General features: G+C 43.2%; 1 protein-coding gene across 1 annotated transcript in view; it reads right to left on the reverse strand.

The window, feature by feature from the left end:
* Positions 1-23342, reverse strand: part of LOC124777427 (acyl-CoA Delta-9 desaturase-like) — a 158052-nt gene that overhangs the window by 24376 nt on the left and 110334 nt on the right. Inside the window, exons 4-5 of the mRNA XM_047252827.1 lie at positions 11062-11267; positions 226-411 (exon numbers count right to left, since the gene is read on the reverse strand). Coding sequence (XP_047108783.1) covers positions 226-411; positions 11062-11267 — 392 coding nt within the window. The remainder of the gene's footprint in view (positions 1-225; positions 412-11061; positions 11268-23342) is intronic.

The following is a 23342-nucleotide window of genomic DNA, read 5'->3' on the forward strand; positions in this document are numbered from 1 at the left end:
TCAAAGACCTAAAGTAGCTGTGAGAAACAAATCTTGAAGTTTGGTATTTTTTTTAGTACTGGTATGTATTACTCTTTAGGATTCATCAGTTACATATGTGCCAGTAACGCTTAAAATAATGGCATAAATGGCCGGTTCATTAGGCCCGATATTCATCTAAGCTGCCGGTCTCCAAAGTGTTAACAACATGTCAAGAGCGTGTGGTAAGAGGTAGGCAGGACTCACTTATTCTTGGCGGAGAGTGACCAGATCTGCTCGCCGCTGTTGATGAGGCCGGCGACGTGCCAGAGGATGGCGAGCCGCAGCATCACCGTGATGACGGCGGCGGGCAGCGGCACGTCCTCCCACACGAGCAGCGGCAGCCACAGCGGCAGCGCCACCCCCAGCAGCAGCGTCAGCGGCGCCCAGTACCTGCGCCGTCCCGTCCACAAACAACAGCTCTCTTTTCACAGTCGCTATTCATACAGTGAGCTGTCTTCGCCTTTCAAGGCGTTTCATTGTGTAGATAAAGTACTCTCATAGAAAAACTCAAGTTTTATGGAGCTAATGGTTTTATGGAACAGCTGGTTTGAATAATTCTTTACAAACAGAATACAAAATGTTATTCTGACTAATTCAGACAATATCGGAAAGGTAGATAATTTTAATGACTAGGGGAGGGAGAGAAAAAGTCACAAAGGAAATCCCACAGGGCTCAATTTTTTTGTCCACTCCTATTCCCTACACATGGTGACCATTAGTAAAACCATCAAACTGCAGAGACGAATTCATGGTTGGAAATGGAGGAAAATAGGTCCTATGAACACGTGTCTGGAAATGGACGGTGTATGTGCGAGAACAACAAATCGTCCCAGAGCACAGTGCAAACTTGCTTAGCATCCACATTACAATGAATGTTCAAAGTGACCTCCTTGAGATGCAATACAAGTGTTCGCAGGTCGCAACATGGATTGCCACGCTCTTTCGAATGTATGCAAGATCCATCACAATTTCAGAAGAATAGTGATGTCCATACCTACAACATTAGAGGGAAAAATGACATTTACTATCTTGTTGAAGCTGTCAGTGGTTCAGAAAGGAATGTAATATGTAGAAACAAAAATTTTTGATCATTTGCCCAATAACATAAAAATCTGACAGCTATTGAAGCAATTTTTAAAACTAATTTAAAATGATTTTTCCTGGACAGCTCCTCCTATTCCACTGACAAAGTTTCACATAAAAACTGGTAGCCATAAAAAAGGATAGTTGCATGAGTAGGACTAAAAATAGTAATGTGTTCATAAATGATAAAAGTATCCTGTAAACTGACTAGTTCCACATCCTTTCGACAAAAGTATCATTCAAATGACCTATGGAACATAACTAACTACAACTAACGTCGCGTATGACAAAAAGAATGCAGAACGTTCTGCTACATAATTATAAAAATGTAGACAGGGCAGATATTTCTCTATTTGGAGAAATTAGCAGAATGCCACGAGGTTCAATTCGAGCTCCACTACTGTTTCAACTGTACGAAAATGACCTTCCAGCAGATGCACAGCAAGCCTAATTAGTTTGCGCATTACTAAAGATTTATTGTCAATGTCAATAGACATCCAGCAGAAAATCACGTTGTAAATAAGAGCGTGAAGAAATTCACCAATACCACCATCTTCATCATTATCATCACTGTAATTATCGTAATCAAGAAGGGCTGCCAGAAAGAAAGAAACATCGTCTAAGTATGAATATCAGCTGTAAGCCTTGTAACTTAGGTGGAGATGTACAGTGCAAGTCGCTCAGTCCATTAAAAGGTCACACGCATCGGAAAATTACTGATTTCACGCTCACTGATTACAAATTGGAGGTAAAAAGCGACGCACTCATGAACCGTTACTAAGCAAACAGCTCCGAATGTCGGATATAGAGGTCCTCATACATCGAGCAAGGTAGAGTTCCAGACAGAGAACAGTTCAAGACGCATTCGAGTTCCAGACAGCCTCGAATAAATAGGCCGTACCCTAGGTACGGGTGCAACGAAGACTTACCAGTGGAGAGGCCAGACTAACATGTAGTTACTGAGGAGGAGCAGCAGCCTTCCAATTAGTTGCAGAGGCAACAGTCTGGATGATTAATCTCATATGACATTGCAACATTATCCAACATGTTCTTGCTTGCTAATACGCATGGCTGAAAGCAAGGGGAAACTACCAGCTTTATATATGAAATATAGGTAAAATATTACGAGATTAAAATAACCTCTCGTTCACATCCTTGACGAGAGAGTAACCAAAATAATGTTATCAGGAAATGCAAAACTGGGGTTCTGCATGTCGGAGCATGGAATGTTAAATCTCTTATTCGTGGAGATCATTCAGAAAATATAAAAGGCAAAATCGGTAGGCTCAAGTTAGACATAGTGGGAGTTAATGAAGTATGGTGGTAGGAGAAACAGAACTTCTGGTCATGTGAGTACTGATTGATCAACATAAAATGAAACAGGGGAAATGCACGAGAAAGTCTAGTAATGAATACGAATACAGGAATTCAGATGAGTTAATATGAATAGCATAGTAAACGCATTAACGTAGGAAAAGCAGACACAAAGTTAAACCTACTAAAATAATACAAGCTTATGTGTTTACTAACTTAGTAGATCACGAAGAGATTGACAGAATGTGTTATGAGATAAAACATATTATTCAGATAGTTATGGGAGGCGATACTTTAATTGTAACAGCTGACTTAATTCGACAATAGGCAAAGGAAGAGAAAACAATAGTAGATAAACATGGACTGGGGGAAAAGAATGAAAGAGGACATCGCCTGGTACAAATAATTTTGGACTGAGCACAATCTAATCACTTTAAATAGCTGATTTAAGAATCACGAAAGTAGGCTCTAAGTGGAAGAGACCTGGAGACACAGAAGGTTTCGAATAGATTGTATAATGATCAAACAGAGTTTTCGAAACCAAATTTTAAATTGAAAAACATTTCTAGTGGCAGATGGTGATAATTTATTGTTTATGAGCTTCAGATTAAAACGTAGTAAATTCCAGAAATGTAGGAAAATAATGAGATGGAACCTGGATAAATTAATAGAACAAGAGATTACCGACATTTTAAAATGGAGTATTAGGTAACGATTGATTGAAACAAGGGAAAGATATACATTACAAGATAAATTGCCTACTTTGAGGGGTGACATAGTTAAGGCAGCAGAGGATCAAAATATGTAAACAGACAAAGCCCAGTAGAAATTCTTGGGTGACACAAGAAGTACTAAATGTAATTAATGAAACGAGAGAACGGAAAAGGACAGCAAATGATGCCAGCAAAAGAGAATACAGATATCACAAAACTGAGATTGACAGAAAGGGCACAACAGCAAATCAAGAATGGCTATAGGAGAAACGCAAAGCTATAGAAGCTTACATGACTAGGAGCAACATAGATGCCACCAACTGGAAAAATAAACAGACCTTCAGAGAAAAAAGAAGCAGCTTCATCAATATCAAGATCTCAGATGGCAAGCCAGTACTGCAGAGTGTTACAAAAAGGTACGGCCAAACTTTCAGGAAACATTCCTCACACACAAAGAAAGAAAATATGTTATGTGGACATGTGTCCGGAAACGCTTACTTTCCATGCTAGAGCCCATTTTATTACTTGTCTTCAAATCACATTAATCATGAAATGGAAACACGCAGCGACAGAATGTACCTGCGTGACTTCATTCACTTTGTTACAGGAAATGTTCAAAATGTCCTCCGTTAGCGAGGATACATACATCCACCCTCCGTCGCACGGAATCCCTGATGCGCTGATGCAGCCCTGGAGAATGGCGTATTGTACCACAGCCGCCCACAATACGAGCACGAAGAGTCTCTACATTTGGTACCGGGGTTGCGTAGACAAGAGCTTTCAAATGGCCCCATAAATGAAAGTCAAGAGGTTTGAGATCAGGAGAGCGTGGAGACCATGGAATTGGTCCGCCTCTACCAATCCATCGGTCACCGAACCTGTTTTTGAGAAGCGTACGAACACTTCGACTGAAATGTGCAGGAGCTCCATCGTGCATGAACCAGATGTTGTGTCGTCCTTGTAAAGGCACATGTTCTAGCAGCACAGGTAGAGTATCCCGTATGAAATCATGATAACGTGCTCCATTGAGCGTAGGTGTAAGAACATGGGGCCCAATCGAGACATCACCAACAATGCCTGCCGAAACGTTCACAGAAAATCTGTGTTGATGACGTGATTGCACAATTGCGTGCGGATTCTCGTCAGCCCACACATGTTGATTGTGAAAATTTACAATTGGATCACGCTGGAATGAAGCCTCACCCGTAAAGAGAACATTTGCACTGGAATGAGGATTGACACATTGTTGGATGAACCATTCGCAGAAGTGTACCTGTGGAGGCCAATCCGCTGCTGATAGTGCCTGCACACGCTATAAATGGTACGGAAACAACTGGTTCTCCCGTAGCACTCTCCATACAGTGACGTTGTCAACGTTACCTTGTACAGCAGCAACTTCTCTGACTCTGACATTAGGGTTATCGTCAACTGCACGAAGAATTGCCTCGTCCATTGCAGGTGTGCTCGTCGTTCTAGGTCTTCCCCAGTCGCGACTCATAGGCTGGAATGTTCCGTGCTCCCTAAGACGCCGATCAATTGCTTCGAACGTCTTCCTGTCGGGACACCTTCGTTCTGGAAATCTGTCTCGATACAAACGTACCGCGCCACGGCTATTGCCCCGTGTTAATCCATACATCAAATGGGCATCTGCCAACTCCGCATTTGTAAACATTGCACTGACTGCAAAACCACGTTCGTGATGAACACTAACCTGTTGATGCTACTTACTGATGTGCTCGATGCTAGTACTGTAGAACAATGAGTCGCATGTCAACACAAGCACCGAAGTCAACATTACCTTCCTTCAATTGGGCCAACTGGCGGTGAATCGAGGAAGTACAGTACATACTGACGAAACTAAAATGAACATGGAAATTAAGCCTTTCCGGACACATGTCCACATAACATCTTTTCTTTATTTATGTGTGAGGAATGTCTCCTGAAAGTTTCGCCGTACCTTTTTGTAACACCCTGTATACAAAAAAGGGAAGGCTCAAAGGTGGAAGGAATACATCTATAAGAGCTGTTCACAGGAAACAAACTTGAAGATCATGTTATTGAGAGAGAAGAGGAAATACATGAAAATGAAACAGGAGATACGATACGGCGAGCAAATCTGACAGAACAATACAAGATTAAAATCGAAATAAGCTCCCTGAAATTCCGCCAGAATTATTGAGGTTCATGGGAGAACATACCATAACAAAACAATTTCCTGGGTTATGCAGTATATTCCAAATTGCAAAGAAGGCAGGCGCCGACAGGTACGAATATTATGAACCATCAATTTAATAACTAAAACTTGCAAATGATTTGACGATCAGCAGTTGTATGAAATATTGGCTCTGAGCACTATGGGACTTAACATCTATAGTCATCAGTCCCCTAGAACTTAGAACCACTTAAACCTAACTAACCTAAGGACATCACACACATCCATGCCCGAGGCAGGATTCGAACCTGCGACCGTAGCAGTCGCGCGGCTCCGGACTGAGCGCCTAGAACCGCTAGACCACCGCGGCCGGCTATGAAATATTATTCCAAATTATTCGCTGAATGCGAATTCCATGACATCAGATACAATGGGTACAGATGTATTACCCAATTGTGACATACGAGAATTTGTACCAAATTGAGACTATAGGCGAGATTTCCAACTTACGAGAAGTGGTCGCCTTAACCATTTCGGCTGGCCTTGCACGCTTCCCAGCCAGATCCTAACCTCCATACGTCACTGTGAACTTCCTTATATCGTAGTCTAATGTACGTCTCTCTTTAAGCTCGTGCCGGCCGCAGTGGCCATGCGGTTCTAAGCGCTACAGTCTGGAAGCGAGCGACCGCTATGGTAGCAGGTTCGAATCCTGCCTCGGGCATGGATGTGTGTGATGTTCTTAGGTTAGTTAGGTTTAATTAGTTCTGAGTTCTAGGCGACTGATGACCTCAGAAGTTAAGTCGCATAGTTCTCAGAGCCATTTGAACCATTTTAAGCTCGCAACATTATTTGACTCCCGCTCAGGGAGAACGACACCACCACAAGGAATCAAGACCATTCTTTTCGTAGTATGCCCCGACTCGGCTTACGATACATATTTTTGACAGTCAGTCATGACATACGCATTCAGCGAATAATTTGGTATAACACAGGGTTGAAACTTCCTGGCAGATTAAAACCGTGTGCCGGACCAGACTCGAAATCAGGACCTTTGCCTTTCACTGGCGGTAGAGCACTTGCCCGCGAAAGGCAAAGGTCCTGAGTTCGAGTCTTGGTTCGGCACACAATTTTAATCCACCAGGAAGTTTCATATCAGCGCACACTCCGCTGCAGAGCGAACATTTCATCCTGATAATACAGGACTAATCAAAAATATGTTGACACTGAAGTGGACATAACACGTAGAGAGCAGAAATAATTTATTGAAATATATTGTACCATGTATTATATCGTTTTTTTAGCTGTCGTACAACTGATCATTGTAACGTCTTCAATCTCTTCTGTTTTTAGTTGCACAGTAGCTGAACGAATTACACTGGAGAAAAGATTTGCAGCAAGATTGGTGGAAGTGTACGGTTCATTGACTCTTGTCCATGAAAACGTTAGAATGCGATCTTCACATGAACCACCAAGCCATTGAACAGTGTATCGCATCTACAAGAAGTTTGTGGATGCTGAATCCGTAGCTAACAACTATCGTGGCAATGCAGGACGTCTAAAAACAGGAAGATGTGAGCAAAACATCGCTGCCGCACAAGAAGCAGTGCTGCAGAGTCTTTCGCTGCATTTTGGAAACAGGAATTCCTCAATAAACACTTTGGCGGATCTTGGAACACGACCTTGGGATGAGACTATGCCACATCCAAGCCGCCCAGCTTTAACAATGGCGCAGAAACGTAACCGAGTGGTATGCTGTCAGATTTTAGCTGAAATTACGAATATCCAGAAAGATATTCTGAATGTAATGGCATTCAGCGATGAAGCTACTTTTCACACAAGTGGACTTGTGAACCGACATAACACGATTTTCTGGACCACCGAAAACCCACGAGTCATCCGGAAGTATGAACGTGACTCCCCCAAAGTGAATTTTTGGTGCGCTGTGACCGCCGCTGGAGTAATTGGACCCTACTTTTTTTGATACACCAACAGTAACTTCTGACGTCTACTTTCAGATGTTGCAGCAGTACATCATTGATGAGCTAGGTCTAGAAATTTCCAACACAATGGCGCTCCATCGCACTAGGCCCGTACTGTTAGAGACTATCTCAATGCTACGTTTCTTGGACGATGGACTGGTTGTGATGGACCATTGTACTGGCCTCCACAATCTCCTTTCTTAAAGCCATGTGATTTCTGGTTATGAGACTTGGTAAAGGAGCGCGTTTACTGCAGGAAAGTTCGCGTCATCAGTGACCTAAAGAACCGTATATTGGGTATGATATTATCAGTTCCCAGTGAAATGTGTGTACTGGTTTTAAATGCTGCTGTTAATCGTTGGTTTTTACGTGCTGAACGCGATGGCGAACAGGTTGAGTTCGCAAGTATTTAACACTTGCAGCGTATCATCTAACACATTCGATGTGTTTCGTTTGTACATGTATATAAAGTTAATAAATTGTTTGTGGCATATGTGAATTAACATAATTTTGACTAACCCTGTATTTCATACAGCTGCTGATCTTCAAATCACATGCAAGTATCGTAAGACGAGACGGAGCGCACAAGATAAACGTGGTCTCGATTCCTTGTGGTGGTGTCATTCTCCCTAAGCGGAAATCAAGTAATGTTGCGAACTTAAAGGGAGACGTAGATAAGACTACGATATAAGGAAGTGAACAGTGAGATACGGAGGTTTGCACCAGGCTGGAAAGCATGCATGGATAGCCGAAATGTTTAAGGCAACCATTTGCGATAAGTGGTAAACTTGGGCTTGACTCCCGGTCCGGCACAAATTCTCGTATGTAACAGTTGGGCAATACCCATTGCAGCTGACGTTATGAAATTCGCATTGAGCAAATATTTTGGGATAATAAGTAGTAGTTGTAAAATACAGACACGAATTATTTACAGATGAATGGAAAGACTGATACGATAAGACCTCACGGAAAATTGATTTGGGTTTCAAGGAAGTTTTGGAAAATACGAGGCAATACCGAATCTAAGTTGGTAGCATTTGTAGATTTAGGATAAGCTTTGTACAATGTTGACTCGAATACACTCTTCCAAATTCGGAAGGTAGCAGAGAAGAAACGCTGAGAGCTAATGGTTGTCTACTACCTGTACAGAAACCATGCTACCGTTAAAATAAGAGTCTAAGTACAGTAAAGAGAAGCAATAGCTGATATGGGATTGAGGCACTGTTGTCTATCCCCAATATTATTCAATTTGTGAATTGAGCAAGCAGTAAGGAAACAAAGGAGAAATTTGGAAAGCCAATTCAAGTTCAGGGGGAAGAAATAAAAACTTTGAGGTTTCCTGATGACATTATAATTGTTTCACATATTGCAAAGGGCTTGGCAGAGAAATTAAACGGAACAGAAGGCATTTTGCAAATGATTAAGACGAACATCGACAGAAGTACAACAAGGGTAATGGAATATAGTTGAGTTAAATCAGCCGATGCTGAGGGTATTGGTTTAGGACACTAAAAGTAATAGAGCAGTTTGGTATTTGGGTAGTAAAGTAGTAGATCAGTTTGGTATTTTGGTAGTAAAATAAATTACAATGGCTGAAATAAAGAGGCTATAAAATACAGAATGACAACAGCAAGGGCAGCGGTTTTGAAGAAGAGAAATGTACACTACTGGCCATTAAAATTGCTACACCACGAAGATGACGTGCTACAGACGCGAAATTTAACCTATAGGAAGAAGATGCTGAGATATGCAAATGATTAACTTTTCAGAGAATTCACACAAGGTTGGCGCCGGTGGCGACACCTACAACGTGCAGAGATGAGAAAAGTTTCCAACTGATTTCTCATATACAAACAGCAGTTGATCGGCGTTGCCCGGTGAAACGTTGTCGTGATGCCTCGTGTAAGGAGGAGAAATGCGTACCATCACGTCTCCGACTTTGATAAAGGTCGGATTGTAGCCTATCGCGATTGCGGTTTATCGTATTGCGACATTGCTGCTCGCGTTGGTCGACATCCAATGACAGTTAGCAGAATATGGAATTGGTGGGTTCAGGAGTGTAATACGGAACGCCGTGCTGGATCCCAACGGCCAAGTATCACTAGCAGTCGAGATGACAGGCATCTTATCCGCAAGGCTGTAACGGATCATGTAGCCGCGTCTCGATCCCTGAGTCAACAGATGGGGACGTTTGCAAGAACCCAACCATCTGCACGAACAGTTCGACGACGTTTTCAGCAGCATGGACTATCAGCTCGGAGACCATGGCTGCGGTTATCCTTGACGCTGCATCACGGACAGGAGCGCCTGCGATGGTGTACTCAACGACGAACCTGGGTGCACGAATGGCAAAACGTCATTTTTTCGGATGAATCCAGGTTCTGTTTACAGCATCATGATGGTCGTATCCGTGTTCGGCGACATCGCGGTGAATGCACATTGGAAGCGTGCATTCGTCATCGCCACACTGGCGTATCTCCCGGCGTGATGGTATGGGGTGCCATTGGTTACACGTCTCGGTCACCTCTTGTTCGCATTGACGGCACTTTGAACAGTGGACGTTACATTTCAGATGTGTTACGACGCGTGGCTCTACCCTTCATTCGATTCCTGCGAAACCCTACATTTCAGCAGGATAATGCACGGCCACATGTTGCAGGTCCTGTACGGGCCTTTCTGGATACAGAAAAAGTTCGACTGGTGCAATGGCCAGCTCATTCTCCAGATCTCTGACGAACTGAAAGCGTCTGGTCAATGGTGGCCGAGCAACTGGCTCGTCACAATACGCCAGTCACTACTCTTGATGAACTGTGGTATGGTGTTGAAGCTTCATGGGCAGCTAGCTGTACCTGTACACGCCATCCAAGCTCTGTCTGACTCAATGCCTAGGCGTATCAAGACCGTTATTACGGCCAAGGTGGTTGTTCTGGGTATTGATTTCTCAGGATCTATGCACCCAAATTGCGTGAAAATGTAATCACATGTCAGTTCTAGCATAATATATTTGTCCAATGAATACCCTTTTATCATCTGCATTTCTTCTTGGTGTAGCGATTTTAATGGCCAGTAGTGTGTTGACATCGAATATAAATTTAAGTGGTAGAAAGTAATTTGTGGAGGTATTTCTCTGGAGTGTAGCCTCGTACGGAAGTAAAATATAGATAGTTAACAAAATGGTTCAAATGGCTCTGAGCACTATGGGACTTAACATCTGTGGTCATCAGTCCCCTAGAACTTAGAACTACTTAAACCTAACTAACCTAAGGACATCACACACATCCATGCCCGAGGCAGAGATAGTTAATAGTTAAGACAAGAATATAATATAGTGTTACAGAAGAATGCTGAAGATTAGATGGATAGAATGAATAAATGAGGAGGAGGTTCTGAACAGAATTGGGGAGCAAAGTAACTTATGACACAGCTTGGTGAAATGAAGGGATCAGTTGATATAGACACATTCCGAGACTTCAAGGAGTCACCAGTTTGGTAATGGAAGAAATTTGGGGGTGGGGGTGGAGTAAGAATTGTAGAGGGAGAGCAAGGCTTGACTACGGTAAGAAAGTGTCAATAAGTGTAGGTTGTAGTACTTATGCAGAGATGAAAAGGCCTGCTCCGGATAGACTGGCACGGAGAGTTACAGCAAAACAGTTTTTGCGCTGAAGACCAAAACAACAGCATGTTCTACATTCTTGAAAATCTCAAATGAATAAATGGAACGAAAACATCTATCTCTAATCCGAACAGCCGCAATCGGCGGAAGGATAACAGCACTGCGGCGAACGGCCGGCGCGCGCACCTGTGCTGGAACATGACGATGGAGTCGGCCTCGATGTCACTCATGTCGATGGTGGCGGCGACCTCCTGAAAGCGTGGGTGTGGCTTGAGCAGGCGGCTGGTCACGTGCGAGAACAGGAAGCCGCGCCGGTAGTTGAACGGGTCATCGTCAGTGCCGTGGTACTTGTGGTGCACGCGGTGTTCCAGCACCCACGTGTAGATGCTGCCCTGCAACAGGTGCAGACACACAACGTCACTCCCCTGGAGAGCTACTTACGCCCCCAGGAGGAAGGTCCTTTCCACTTCATACATAATAGAGTCCAGTTTTCTAAGCAATCTGCGCTGTGAATCCGAAGGTTTCTGGAGAGCCCAGCGAACGCACTGTAACTGGCGTCAGCCAGAGCCAATGTGCAAAAAGTAATGTTGGGCTTTCGAATGTTCTGGCGAGTTGTCACTTGCACTTTATGGACAATATTTCGATGACTGATCCAGTACTCTTCTTCAGGTGCTTCGAGTTGTGCTGTTGTGTGTACTCGAACCAGATTGTGAACTATTATCGACCTCGCGCCGCTATTTCAAGATTGTCATCAGGAGTCCCCCACGGAAGTGTTATAGAACCGTTCTTAGTCTCTTAAATGATCTAACTGCCAGGGTGAGCGGCAATCTGCAACTGTTTTCTTATGATGCAGTAGTGTACGGGAAGGATTGTCGTTGAGTATCTTTATGACGATACAAGATGACTTAGACAAAATTTCTAGTTACTGTGATGAGTAGCGGCTTGCCCTAAGTGTAGAAAAATATAAGTTAACGCAGATGAGCAGGAAAAACAATCCCGTGATGTTGAAATAAAGCGTTAGCAGTGTGCTGCTTGCCACAATCTCGTCGATTGTACTTCCGGGCATATCGTTGCACAGCCATAAGAACTGCATCGACCACGTAAGGACGGTAGCAGGGAAGGCGGATGGTCGACTTCGGTTTATTGGGAGAATTTTTAGGTAAGTGTAGCTCTTCTACAAAGAAGACAACGTATAAACAAGCACAAGTGCGATTCATTCTGTAATACTTGTCGAGAGTGTTGGATCCCCACCAGGTCGGATTACATTAAGATATCGAAACAATCCAGAGGCCAGATGGTCTTCCCTCTCGGTAGTGCCACGTGGCCGTCTAAGAGCCCGATCGTCTTGCGACCGTACGTTCTCGTGAGCACCGCTGCCAGCAATCATGTGCAGTCGCTACATTCCTGCCTAGTCTTTCTGTACTATCGCAGAAGAAATATTCAGATTCTCGTAGTCCTGTTACACGACCTCGTTCAAACTCAGGGAGGTGTTGATAATAGCGTGATAAAGGCGTTCTTGACTAGCATCAACTCACCATATCTAATCTCAAAGGTAACTAACGCTCACGACCGTTACAGTGTGTATTTAAAGCAAGTGATTTGTATCCTCGTTGTGCCGCTACTAGCGCAACTCTTATGCGACTGGTGCGAAATTTGAGCAGACATCATTTTTCAGATATAGAAACACGCCTACCAACTTTCGTTTATGTCGCACCACTACTTTTTGTTGTTGCGTTTTTTGTTTTCGTCTGTGTACATAAATGACCTAGTAGATGTCAGAAGTTCCATGATGTTGGTGGATAACGTTATTGTATGCAGAAAGTCGCAACGGTAGAAAATTGAAGTGAAATGCAGGAAGACCTGCAGAGGATCGACATTTGGTGTAGGAGAAGGCATAAACAAATGTGACATGTTTCGTGTACATAGACAGAAACACCCCGAGCGATGCATGCGCGCTCATATCGATTTTTTCACCTGTGGAACTTTTTTATGTTTCGTTACCTAGTTACAGCTCCTCTGGCTGCTCAGCACGTGGCGGCCTTGCGGGTCTCGGCCGGGATATAAGCACACGTGCAGCTTGCGCTAGAGGTCTGTTAGAGGTCGACTGTCAGTGAAGGAGTCTGGCTGAACTTTTTACCTGTGCAGGTAATCTCACTGCATTTAGGTGGCAGATTTATACTTTGGGGGGCGTGGCTATGCCTACTGGAGAGTCGCTATTTCTCACAGACTTTTGGAGTTCGACTAGGCCAGTTCCTTGCTGCCTTGGTTGGCGGACGCGGCAATATACATCATCCTTAATTTTTCCAGGTGTGACAGAGGCTTCATATCCTGTGTGCGGTGAAGTGACTGCCATAGTTCGTGAAAACTTCTGTGTTTTTGTTACTGAGTTTCGTTTGGAGCTCTTAGTTTAAGCTGGTCTGGCTTATACTACTAGCCGTTATTTTGGCTGATGCCCTTAACATGGACAGCATCCCAGTGATAAGAACTTATGTGAGTTAAACATCAATTCATTTCTAAGAGGGCTTGCACTTTACCTAGTTTTGTTGTGCGTGTATTTAATCAAAAAATTTTTGCTTTTATCTCCGCTTATAATACATATATTTCATACATTAAGGAGTCTTCAATATTTCTTCACTGTCAGATAACTTAAAGTAATGGACCAAATAGGGCCAGCTGCTTGCTTTGATTTCCTCAGGCAGGATTAAAAGGTTAATTTGCTTTGTTATTGTAAATTTCACTCTGTTAATCTGAAGCGCTTGTGGCTCAAGTGGGTACAGTTGCCTGTCCTGGTATTCTTTTTTATAGCTGGAGGCCCGTGCGCCATTTGCCATTTATTTGTTATGTAAATTTACTGTATATTATACACGAAGCGCCAAAGTAACTGGTATAGGCATGAGTATTCAAATACAGAGCTATGTAAAAAGACAGAATACGGGGTTGCCGTCGGCAATGCCTACATAAGACAACAAGTGTCTGGCGCAGTTGTTAGATCGGTTACTACTGCTACAATGGCAGGTTATCATGATTTAAGTGAGTTTGAACGCGGTGTTATAGTCGGCGCACGAGCGATGGGACACAGTATCTCCGAGGTAGCGATGAAGTGGGGATTTTCCCGTACGACCATTTCACGACTGTACCGCGTATATCAGGAATCCTGTAAAATATCAAATCTCCGACATCCTTGCGGCCGAAAAAAGATCCTGCAAGAACAGAACCAACGACGACTGAAGAGAATCTTTCTACGTGACAGAAGTGCAACCCTTCCGCAAATTGCTGTAGATTTCAATGCTGGGCCATCAACAAGTGTCAGCGTTATAACCATTCAACGAAACATTATCGATATGGGCTTTCGGAGCCGAAGTCCCACTCGTGTACCCTTGACGACTGCACGACACAAAGCTTTACGCCTCGCCTGGGCCCGTCAACACCGACATTGGACTGTTGATGACTCGAAACATGTTGCCTGGTCGGACAACTCTCGTTCCAAATTGTATCGATGAATGAACGTGTATAGGTATGGAAACAACCTCGTGAATCAATGGACCCCGTATGTCAGCAAGGGACTGTTCGAGCTGGTGGAGGCTCTGTAATGATGTGGGGCGTGTGCAGTTGGAGTGATATGGGATCCGTGATACGTCTAGATATGACTCTGAAAGGTGGCACGTACGTAAGGATACTGTCTGATCACCTGCATCCATTTATGTACACTGAGCAATCCGACGGACTTGGGCAATTCTAGCAGGACAATGCGACACCCTGCGCGCCCAGAATTGCTACGCAGTGGCTCCAGGAAAACTCTTCTGAGTTTAAACACTTCCGCTGGCCTCCAAACTCCCGACACATGAACATTATTGGGCATACATGGGATGCCTTGCTACGCGCTGTTCAGAAGAGATCTCAACCCGCTCGTGCTCTTAGGGATTTATGGACAGCACTGCACGATTCATGTTATCAGTTCCCTCCAGCACTTCTTCAGACATTAGTAGAGTCCATGCCACGTCGTGTTGCGGGACTTCTGCGTGCTCGAGGGGATCCTAACGATATTAGGCAGGTGTACCAGCTTTTTTGGCTCTTCGGTGTGTGTACGTATTTTATAATCTTACTGAATCGAGCAGCCGTTTGGGGAGTGAGCCAAATTCGAATTTGTCTTTGTGTTGGCTAATCCATGTGTTTCAGCCCTTTTATAATTGCTTAATTTGCTCTTGCGAATAATTGCTTTTGCTTGTTGATTTGTCAATGCCCCCTTTCTTATTTTAAAGTCAATGTAGAAATTAAATAATTTGCTATCTTCAAAGGTTTATAAATGTTTAAAGTATTATTCATCTTGTGATTATTTGAATGTTGATTTTCAAGTAGCTAAAATAATTGTTAAATCCACTGAGTGTCTGGGGGCTATTTTCTAATATTTTTGAAATTCAGAGGTTTTGCTTTGACATGAACTGGAAAAAAGGGAATTTCTGTAACATTCAAAGGACAGTTATTTAAGGTTTTGCTAACTTATTGTGTTGTTCCCTTGAGCTTAATTTTTTATCATTGTTTATTTTGAATCTGGCCTCTGTAGCAAATAAATACCTTGAAACTGATTATTTTTTTAATGGTCAGCATCTTACCACTCCCAGATCTAAACTCCCTACTATTTCAGACCTATTATCGTACTATTACACGATTGCAGAACAATCACTGGAAGCAGATACTTCCATAAAACATGTAGGAGTACGCGCACGGAGGGATTTTAAGTGGAACGACCACATAAAATTAATCACTTGTAAGTCAGATGTCAATTGAGATTCATTGCAAGAATCCCCAGGAAAATTAACCCATCAACAAAGGAGGTAGCTTACGAAACACTCCTCTGAACAGTACCTGAATATTGCTCGTCCGTCTGATATCCGTACCAGATAGGATTAATAGAGGAAGTGGAGAAGAACCAAAGAAAAGCAGAATGAATCATTATAGTGAACGCGTCACGAAATTGCTCAGTCAACTCTAGTGGACAGACGGTGCAAGAGAGGCGTTCTGCATCACAGTATGATCTACTGTCAACGTTCCGAGAGCATACGTTCCTGGAAGAGACAATCAATATATTGCTTCGTCCTGCACGCATCTCGAGAAAAGACTATGAAGATAAAATTAGAAAACTTCGGGCCCACGCGGGGGGCTTATCAGTAATCGCTCCTCCTGCGAATCATTCGCAACTGAAACAGGAAAAAAGAGGGAAGCGAGAGTTGTACACAAATTATTACTCACTGTCCCACGCCGTGAGGTGGTTTGCGTAATTCAGATGTAGATACAGATGTTAAAGGTCTATTTCACGTGTCATCTCTCATTTAGATACAGTACTGCACCCGTCCCTGCAGTGAATTACGAACTTCTTTCAAACGAGCCACGTACATCATGTAAATCATGAGAAAACTGTACAGTTTGCGGCTCAAGTTCTTCAAACGTTTGAACGATGGTGTTGCACTCTTCACTTCTATGATGACCCTAGACAGGAAAATCCAGGGTAATGAGGAAAGGTAGCCTTGGGGGGGCAAGGTACAGACCTGCTGACCTACCTATCGTGGACCGTACTGGCGCATCAGATGTCTCTGGCAAAATGCCACTATGCATCTACTATATCCGTCAACCATGCGCCATGGGTGAAATTTGAGCCCAATTAGATGGGGAGTTAATCTGAGAACTTAAATTTAAGAGATTTTGATACTGAAGACGAGTAGCAGTTCGTAACTACACATTTACAATTATATCATAAAGGGGCGGTCCGGGATGGGTAGTAACAGGGAAAGGGCTCGACTCACTCTGCCCTCTCTCTACCTGTCTTTCGGTCACTGAGCCACCATGTCACCCACCCACTGTGATTTGTGACGTGAAAATACATTCAGTTAAGGAGTCGGAAGTAAACAAAATGCCTACATTGGGTAATGAACGAATCCGATGTTGCAGAAGTAAAACATTGTAAAGTTGGTTTCATTTTTACGGATTTTTCTTCTTCTAAGGTTGAGGGTCACCCGTTCTCCTAATCCTACTGAGCCAAAATTTCACACAGCTCATTTTTACATGGAATGGAGCTAAACTTGGGTATAGCCCAAGAAAAATTATAAAAGATTTAAAAGTCACAAACAAGACTGCTCCTGACGTACAGCTAAGTTCTACAGGGTGTCCAGGTTAAATATATAATAATGTAAAATGTAACAACTTGAGACGTAACTGAGATATTTCTTGGCGGTTTGCTTCTGCAAGTATGGCAACTGAAAATGTTTTCTGTGTTTGCTTGCGGCAGTTGGTAACACGTGATTTTTTTTCTGTCGGGTTTATCAAGAATCAAATGTACCAGACACTAGTTCGTAATTTACTCATACCAGATCTGCGCCATCGCTTTCGTGCAGCTATCGCAAATGTTACGCCTGCAATGCTGCAAAATATTTGCAGAAAAGTGGAATACAGATTAGATGTCAGTCGCACCACTAACGGAGCGCATATCGAGGTGTAATTTTTTTTATCAGCTTGTTACCATATTTGTAGAAATGTACCGTCAATAAATAATAAATATCTCAGTTACTTATCAGGTCACTATATATTACATTGTTGTATGTTTAACCTGGAAAACCTGTAGTAAACTCACTTATGGCAAAATACATTTTACTTCAGTGTCTGTGTCCGATTGCAGTCTCTGTAGTTAAACATACCAATTACATCACGCGAGTATGTCTCGCTACCGATGAAAACCTCGAATGTGCGGCTGTCTCACCCAAGAACAAATGCATTCCCTCATACACAATGGAAATGAGCGTTTGGCGTCATCGGCCGGGAGGCCCCTTGCGGGGCAGGTCCGGCCGCCTTGGTGCAGGTCTTATTACATCCGACGCCACATTAGGCGACCTGCGCGCCGAATGGGGATGAAATGATGATGAAGACAACACAACATCCAGTCCCTGAGCGGAGAAAATGCCCGACCTAGGCGGTAATCGAACCAGGGTCTGTAGGACGGCAATCCGTCGCGCTGACCACTCAGCTATCTGGGCGGACCCTCATACACAATGACTGCACGTTACTGAACGACTTCATCAGGTTTGTAATTTTGACTAAAACTGAACATGATCTCACAGCTGTAACAAAGATGGGAAGCTGAAATTTTTACTGTGACATTCGATAGAATTTTTCATCTACCGACAAATACGTACATTGTTGCAGAAAACGGTAGTGTTGCCGAGCGGTTGTACGCTGATATTTTTGTACCTCGCCAATTAAAAATGTCGAGATGGGTCCGTCAGAGACTCCTATAGGATTTAAATATCTGCCGAGTGATGCTTCGGGTGTGTAGAATAGGCCCGCAGCACACATTGCCGTCCTTGTCGCCTTCGAGACGGAATAGGTTTTTCTGTCGGCGCTCTGCAGTTTGTAAACGTCGTAACATCGGAAGTACAGACATATCCTGTTGATAGGTGTTGAGCATTTGATTTATCCGTTTTATATCCATCTTCCTACCCCATGAACCATGGACCTTGCCGTTGGTGGGGAGGCTTGCGTGCCCCAACGATACAGATAGCCGTACCGTAGGTGCAACCGCAACGGAGGGGTATCTGTTGAGAGGCCAGACAAACCTGTGGTTCCTGAACAGGGGCAGCAGCCTTTTCAGTAGTTGCAGGGGCAACAGTCTGGATGATTGACTGATCTGGCTTTGTAACATTAACCAAAACGGCCTTGCTGTTGCGGTACTGCGAACGGCTGAATGCAAGGGGAAACTACAGCCGTAATTTTTCCCGAGGGCATGCAGCTTTACTGTATGGTTAAATGATGATGGCGTCCTCTTGGGTAAAATATTCCGGAGGTAAACTAGTCCCCCATTCGGATCTCCGGGCGGAGACTACTCAAGAGGACGTCGTTATCAGGAGAAAGAAAACTGGCATTTTACGGATCGGAGCGTGGAATGTCAGATCCCTTAATCGGGCAGGTAGGTTAGAAAATTTAAAAAGGGAAATGGATGGGTTAAAGTTAGATATAGTGGGAATTAGTGAAGTTCGGTGGCAGGAGGAACAAGACTTCTGGTCAGGTGGATACAGGGTTATAAATGCAAAATCAAATAGTGGTAACGCAGGAGGAGGTTTAATAATGAATAAAAAAATAGGAGTGCGGGTAAGCTACTACAAACAGCGTAGTGAACGTATTATAGTGGCCAAGATAGACACGAAGCCCATGCCTACTACAGTAGTACAAGTTTATATGCCAACTAGCTCTGCAGATGACGAAGAAATTGAAGAAATTGAAAGGGTACAGTAACGCCCGACATTGAAAATAGGTACAACATACTTCATTATTTTTGTCAGAACAACACATTTTTTTTCGTAAAACTAACTCAATTTCAATTAATACAGCGAAGCCGGATACAAGTGAGGGAAAGAATGACAATTTATTTATTTAATTGATCACATGTGCACTCTCACAAAGTAAATCCCTACATCCAGTTTGGTGAGATCTGTGAAATGAATGAATGTATGGTCGTCTGCTAACCGCAGATGGTGAATGTGAGTATATGATCATCTTTGAGACGATCCTTTGGCCACCTTTGGTGGGACCAAAGAGATGAAATTTACCTGAGCTTTGAGCGCCTGAAATGTGGCGGACCAATATGGTAGCATGGTCTTCCCCCACCTCGACAGAGGTGCGAGAGGACCTCGAGAACGGTCATATTTCGGCACTCTGCCGCTGGATCTTGTGCTGTTAAGACCTGTTTTAGTTGTGTTCTGTAATGATGAAAGAGTGGAGACATGGTATGCATGTGGAATATTTAAGAGTAGTTTGAAATAATAATTTCTCTATTTCAGGAACTTTTGTGGGGAGAATTAAATGTCAGGCAGGTAATATTAAAGGGATTGTAGTAATCTTCAGAAGTGACCAACGGTCACAATGAAACCACGTGTAGCAATAAGTTGAAATACTTCCGTGTGCTTAAGTTAAGCTGAGTTACTAGCGTGTGTACAATAAGTTGAAATATTTAAGAAATAACGTGTGTACCATAAGTTGAAATGTTTAAGAAATGGCGTGTGCAGGACTTGAAATTAGAGACGAGTACTTCCACGTGGTGAGTACTGTGTGAGTCTCAATCTGCGTATGAGACAAAGGATAAAGAGAAGTACTCGTCCATGGTATCAGTTGAGGACTCGCGTGTGTGATGAATACGTTCTTAATATTACCTTGCATGATATAATTCCGTGTGATGCTAGATTCAAACTCTGAGAGAGAAGCAAGGTGAGTCGGCCATCTATCCAGCAACGCCACTTGGCTTGCATTGCACAGGAAGACGTGCATATATCTCCAGAGTTCATGGTAGGAAAGTAGAATTACGAAGTGGGGCAGTGTCGTGTGAAACTGGGATAAATATTAAATGAAGTGGGAAAGCTGAAAGTGATAGTGTTGTGACTATTTAGTGTTTTATATTTCTTATTGCAGTGTGATGTATGTCATGTAATTTGGCTATGTGTGGTTTGCATGGGAGAATAGCAAGGTAGTTTCAAAAGATTAGTGGGTTATGCTTGTTCCTTCAGTACCGCTCGGTCTGGAGGAAAGTTTCGTGATGATGATTGTGAGAGTCGAAGTGTGAGGTATAATAAAAGATCCACCATCCTATCCAGAAAGTGCACTGTAGCGTTAAATAATTACGAGACCATAATATATAGATTCACCATTGTAAAGCCATGCCCACTGGACGGAATTTCTCATGTGTTATTGTTGTAGGCTGTAGAATTTGTGTATTTAGATTAGAGAATTTATCGGAATAAATAAGATAGTGAAAAGAAAAAGATTGGTGGACTTTTCCTTCGAATTATATGTTGTCATAATGTCCTGAATTTATAATGTGTGCGCCATTCATATTCAGTGTGGTGGCCACGTGTTGACAAAAGCCGTTAAATAAAAGACAAAAAGAAAATGTGGTATTGCCAGTGCGTAGTGTACAGTCAGAGTTCTGTAAATTACTGATAGTCAGATGTGTGTTTCCGTTGCGTATTATTCATACAGGAGGATAATTTGTAACTAAATTGTGAGTACGAGAGTTCATGTTACCCGATAAATAAGAATGAATCCACTCGCTTGGCAGACCACTCATCTTGCAGGCCTGACTGCTTGATGCCACAGTATGAGCAAGGCATGTGGGTGCCTCTCATAATTTCGACCCTGCCAGGATATTTTGCTGTTAGGGTTTGCTGTTAAGATTTTTTTATTTTGATGGAATATATTGTGATAGCGCTACGAAGTAAAATTTTTTCTGTTTGCAATTTCTTTCTGGATTGGTGAGGATCTTTTATTTTTTTTATGTAATTAATTGCTATATCGTCCGAGGCTGGAAGATCGTTGTATAATTTTTTTGCGTAATGTCCGTAGTAACTAGGTCTCAGTCGAAAAGTGTAGTCACCATGGAGAATAGCGATTCTAGGGTGAACGTAGCAGTGTAGCAGGAAGTAGCTGTTGACCATGGGTTAATGAGCGGGAACGGCAAACACTCGGAAGGGGCTGAATTGTTCAGTGGACCGCTGCTAGGTGATCGTTTGAGCGGCGGGCATTGTTCACAATCGGGGGCTTTTCCCGACGACGCGGGCGAGCCGGGACTAGGTCAGGTATGCAGTGAAAGTGCAGCTACCCTTAGCGAAGCGACGGTTTCTCAGGCGAACAATGTGAGCGCACCGATAGTAGCAAATGACAGTGTGCTACTGCAGTTTTTACAGAGGATGGATAGAGATAATAAGGAAAGATTAGAAGCGATGAATAGAGATAATAAGGAGAGAGATAGGGAGAATAAGGAAAGATTGGAAGTAATGGATAGGGAGACTAAGAAAAGATTGGAAGCAAATAAGGAAAGATTGGAAGCGATGGATAGAGATAATAAGGAGAGAGATAGGGAGACTAAGGAGAGAGATAGGGAGACTAAGGAAAGATTGGAAGCAAATAAGGAAAGATTGGAGGCAATGGATAAGGGAAATAAAAAGGCAATGAGGAAGCTACACACAGTTATCGATGAGCGTCTGTCCGCAGTTAATAATCGGTTAGATGAGGGGGAGAAGAATCTGGGTGCGTTGAAGCAAGTATGTGATGCCGTGAAAGAAAAAGCCAATAATTTGGAGGTACGAATAAGTGCAATAGAGAGCGATATTACAGAACATAGGGGCGTGTGGCCGGATGAGCGAATCAAAGAGATAGTGGAGGACTTACTTGGAGATAAACAAGGGGCATTAGACAGCGTGGAAGCTCAAGTCACACGGCAGGAAGTGGCGCTAAATAAACACAGGGATGAAGTTGCGGAGGTAGTGGTCAGAATGAATACGATTAGCGCAGATGTAGAAAAGATCAGTATAAGAGGCGAAACAGGCTCTGACAGTACGCAGCGAGAGGTTTATGCCGACCAGGAGGAGATACAATCACTATTACAGTTTAAAGAGGCACAATTAGAAACAAATAGGAAACATAGGGAAGAACTAGCACAGTTGCAATTAGCGTGCAGAAGCGAAGGTGAAACACCACCAGGTAGACTGCAGAGGGAGAGTGAGATAAATTCAAAAAACGAAAACAGGCAGAAAGAGGAAGACGAACTCAGAAAGTTAGAAGAACGGTTGTGTCGGATAAAACAGGTGGCAAACCCAACTGGGTATAGTCCAAGGTCGGAAAACATAAATGCGGAAGAGGAATGTAGGAGGCACTTTGTGTCGGTACAAACGTACACTTGTTTTCCGGATCCTGATAATTACCAACATCCATGCCTGTGGTTGTCTCAATTTCAAGATTCATTACCTTCATCGTGGGGACCGCTCCTCAAAATGAAGTTTGTGTGTAACCATTTGAGGGACGAGGCTAGAGCGAAAATGCAGGAAGTTATTAAAGACTGTAGTAGCTACATGATATTTTGTGACAAGTTTTTAAATGAATTCTGGTCGAAAAGTAAGCAGGACCAGGTTAAGCAAAGCATATTGATGATGCCAAATTGTAACGAAGGTGGTATAAGAGGTCCAGTGTCGTGCTATCAGGAAATGCTGAGACGAAATAGGTATTTGGATGTGCCATACGAAACTGGGGAGGTCATTAGAATCTGTATAACTAAGTTGCCAGTGAGATTGAGCAGAGATATAGTGATGGCAGGCAGAGGCTTAGACGATTCCACGTCATTTCAGCACTTGTTACAGGAACTGAGTAATGAGAGCAACATTGTGAACGGCGACACGACTCATAGGTCAGACAGAGTCGAGGATAGGAACGGCAGAAACTATCAGAATGACAGGAGAGCATGGAATCAGAGGAATGACGGAAATGGAAGATGGCGAGGAAATAGGGGGCAGAATTCATGGGGATATCGCCCAGCAAACCGGGAAAATAGAAGATGGGACAGAGATGGAAGAAGAAGGGAAAATGAAAATGATAGGCGAAGAGAGGATAGGCAGTCATTGGGTTCACGACAGGACAATCACTGTCACAATGACGGAGGG

This window comes from Schistocerca piceifrons, chromosome 2, assembly GCF_021461385.2.
Source record: "Schistocerca piceifrons isolate TAMUIC-IGC-003096 chromosome 2, iqSchPice1.1, whole genome shotgun sequence".
NCBI lineage: Eukaryota > Metazoa > Arthropoda > Insecta > Orthoptera > Acrididae > Schistocerca > Schistocerca piceifrons.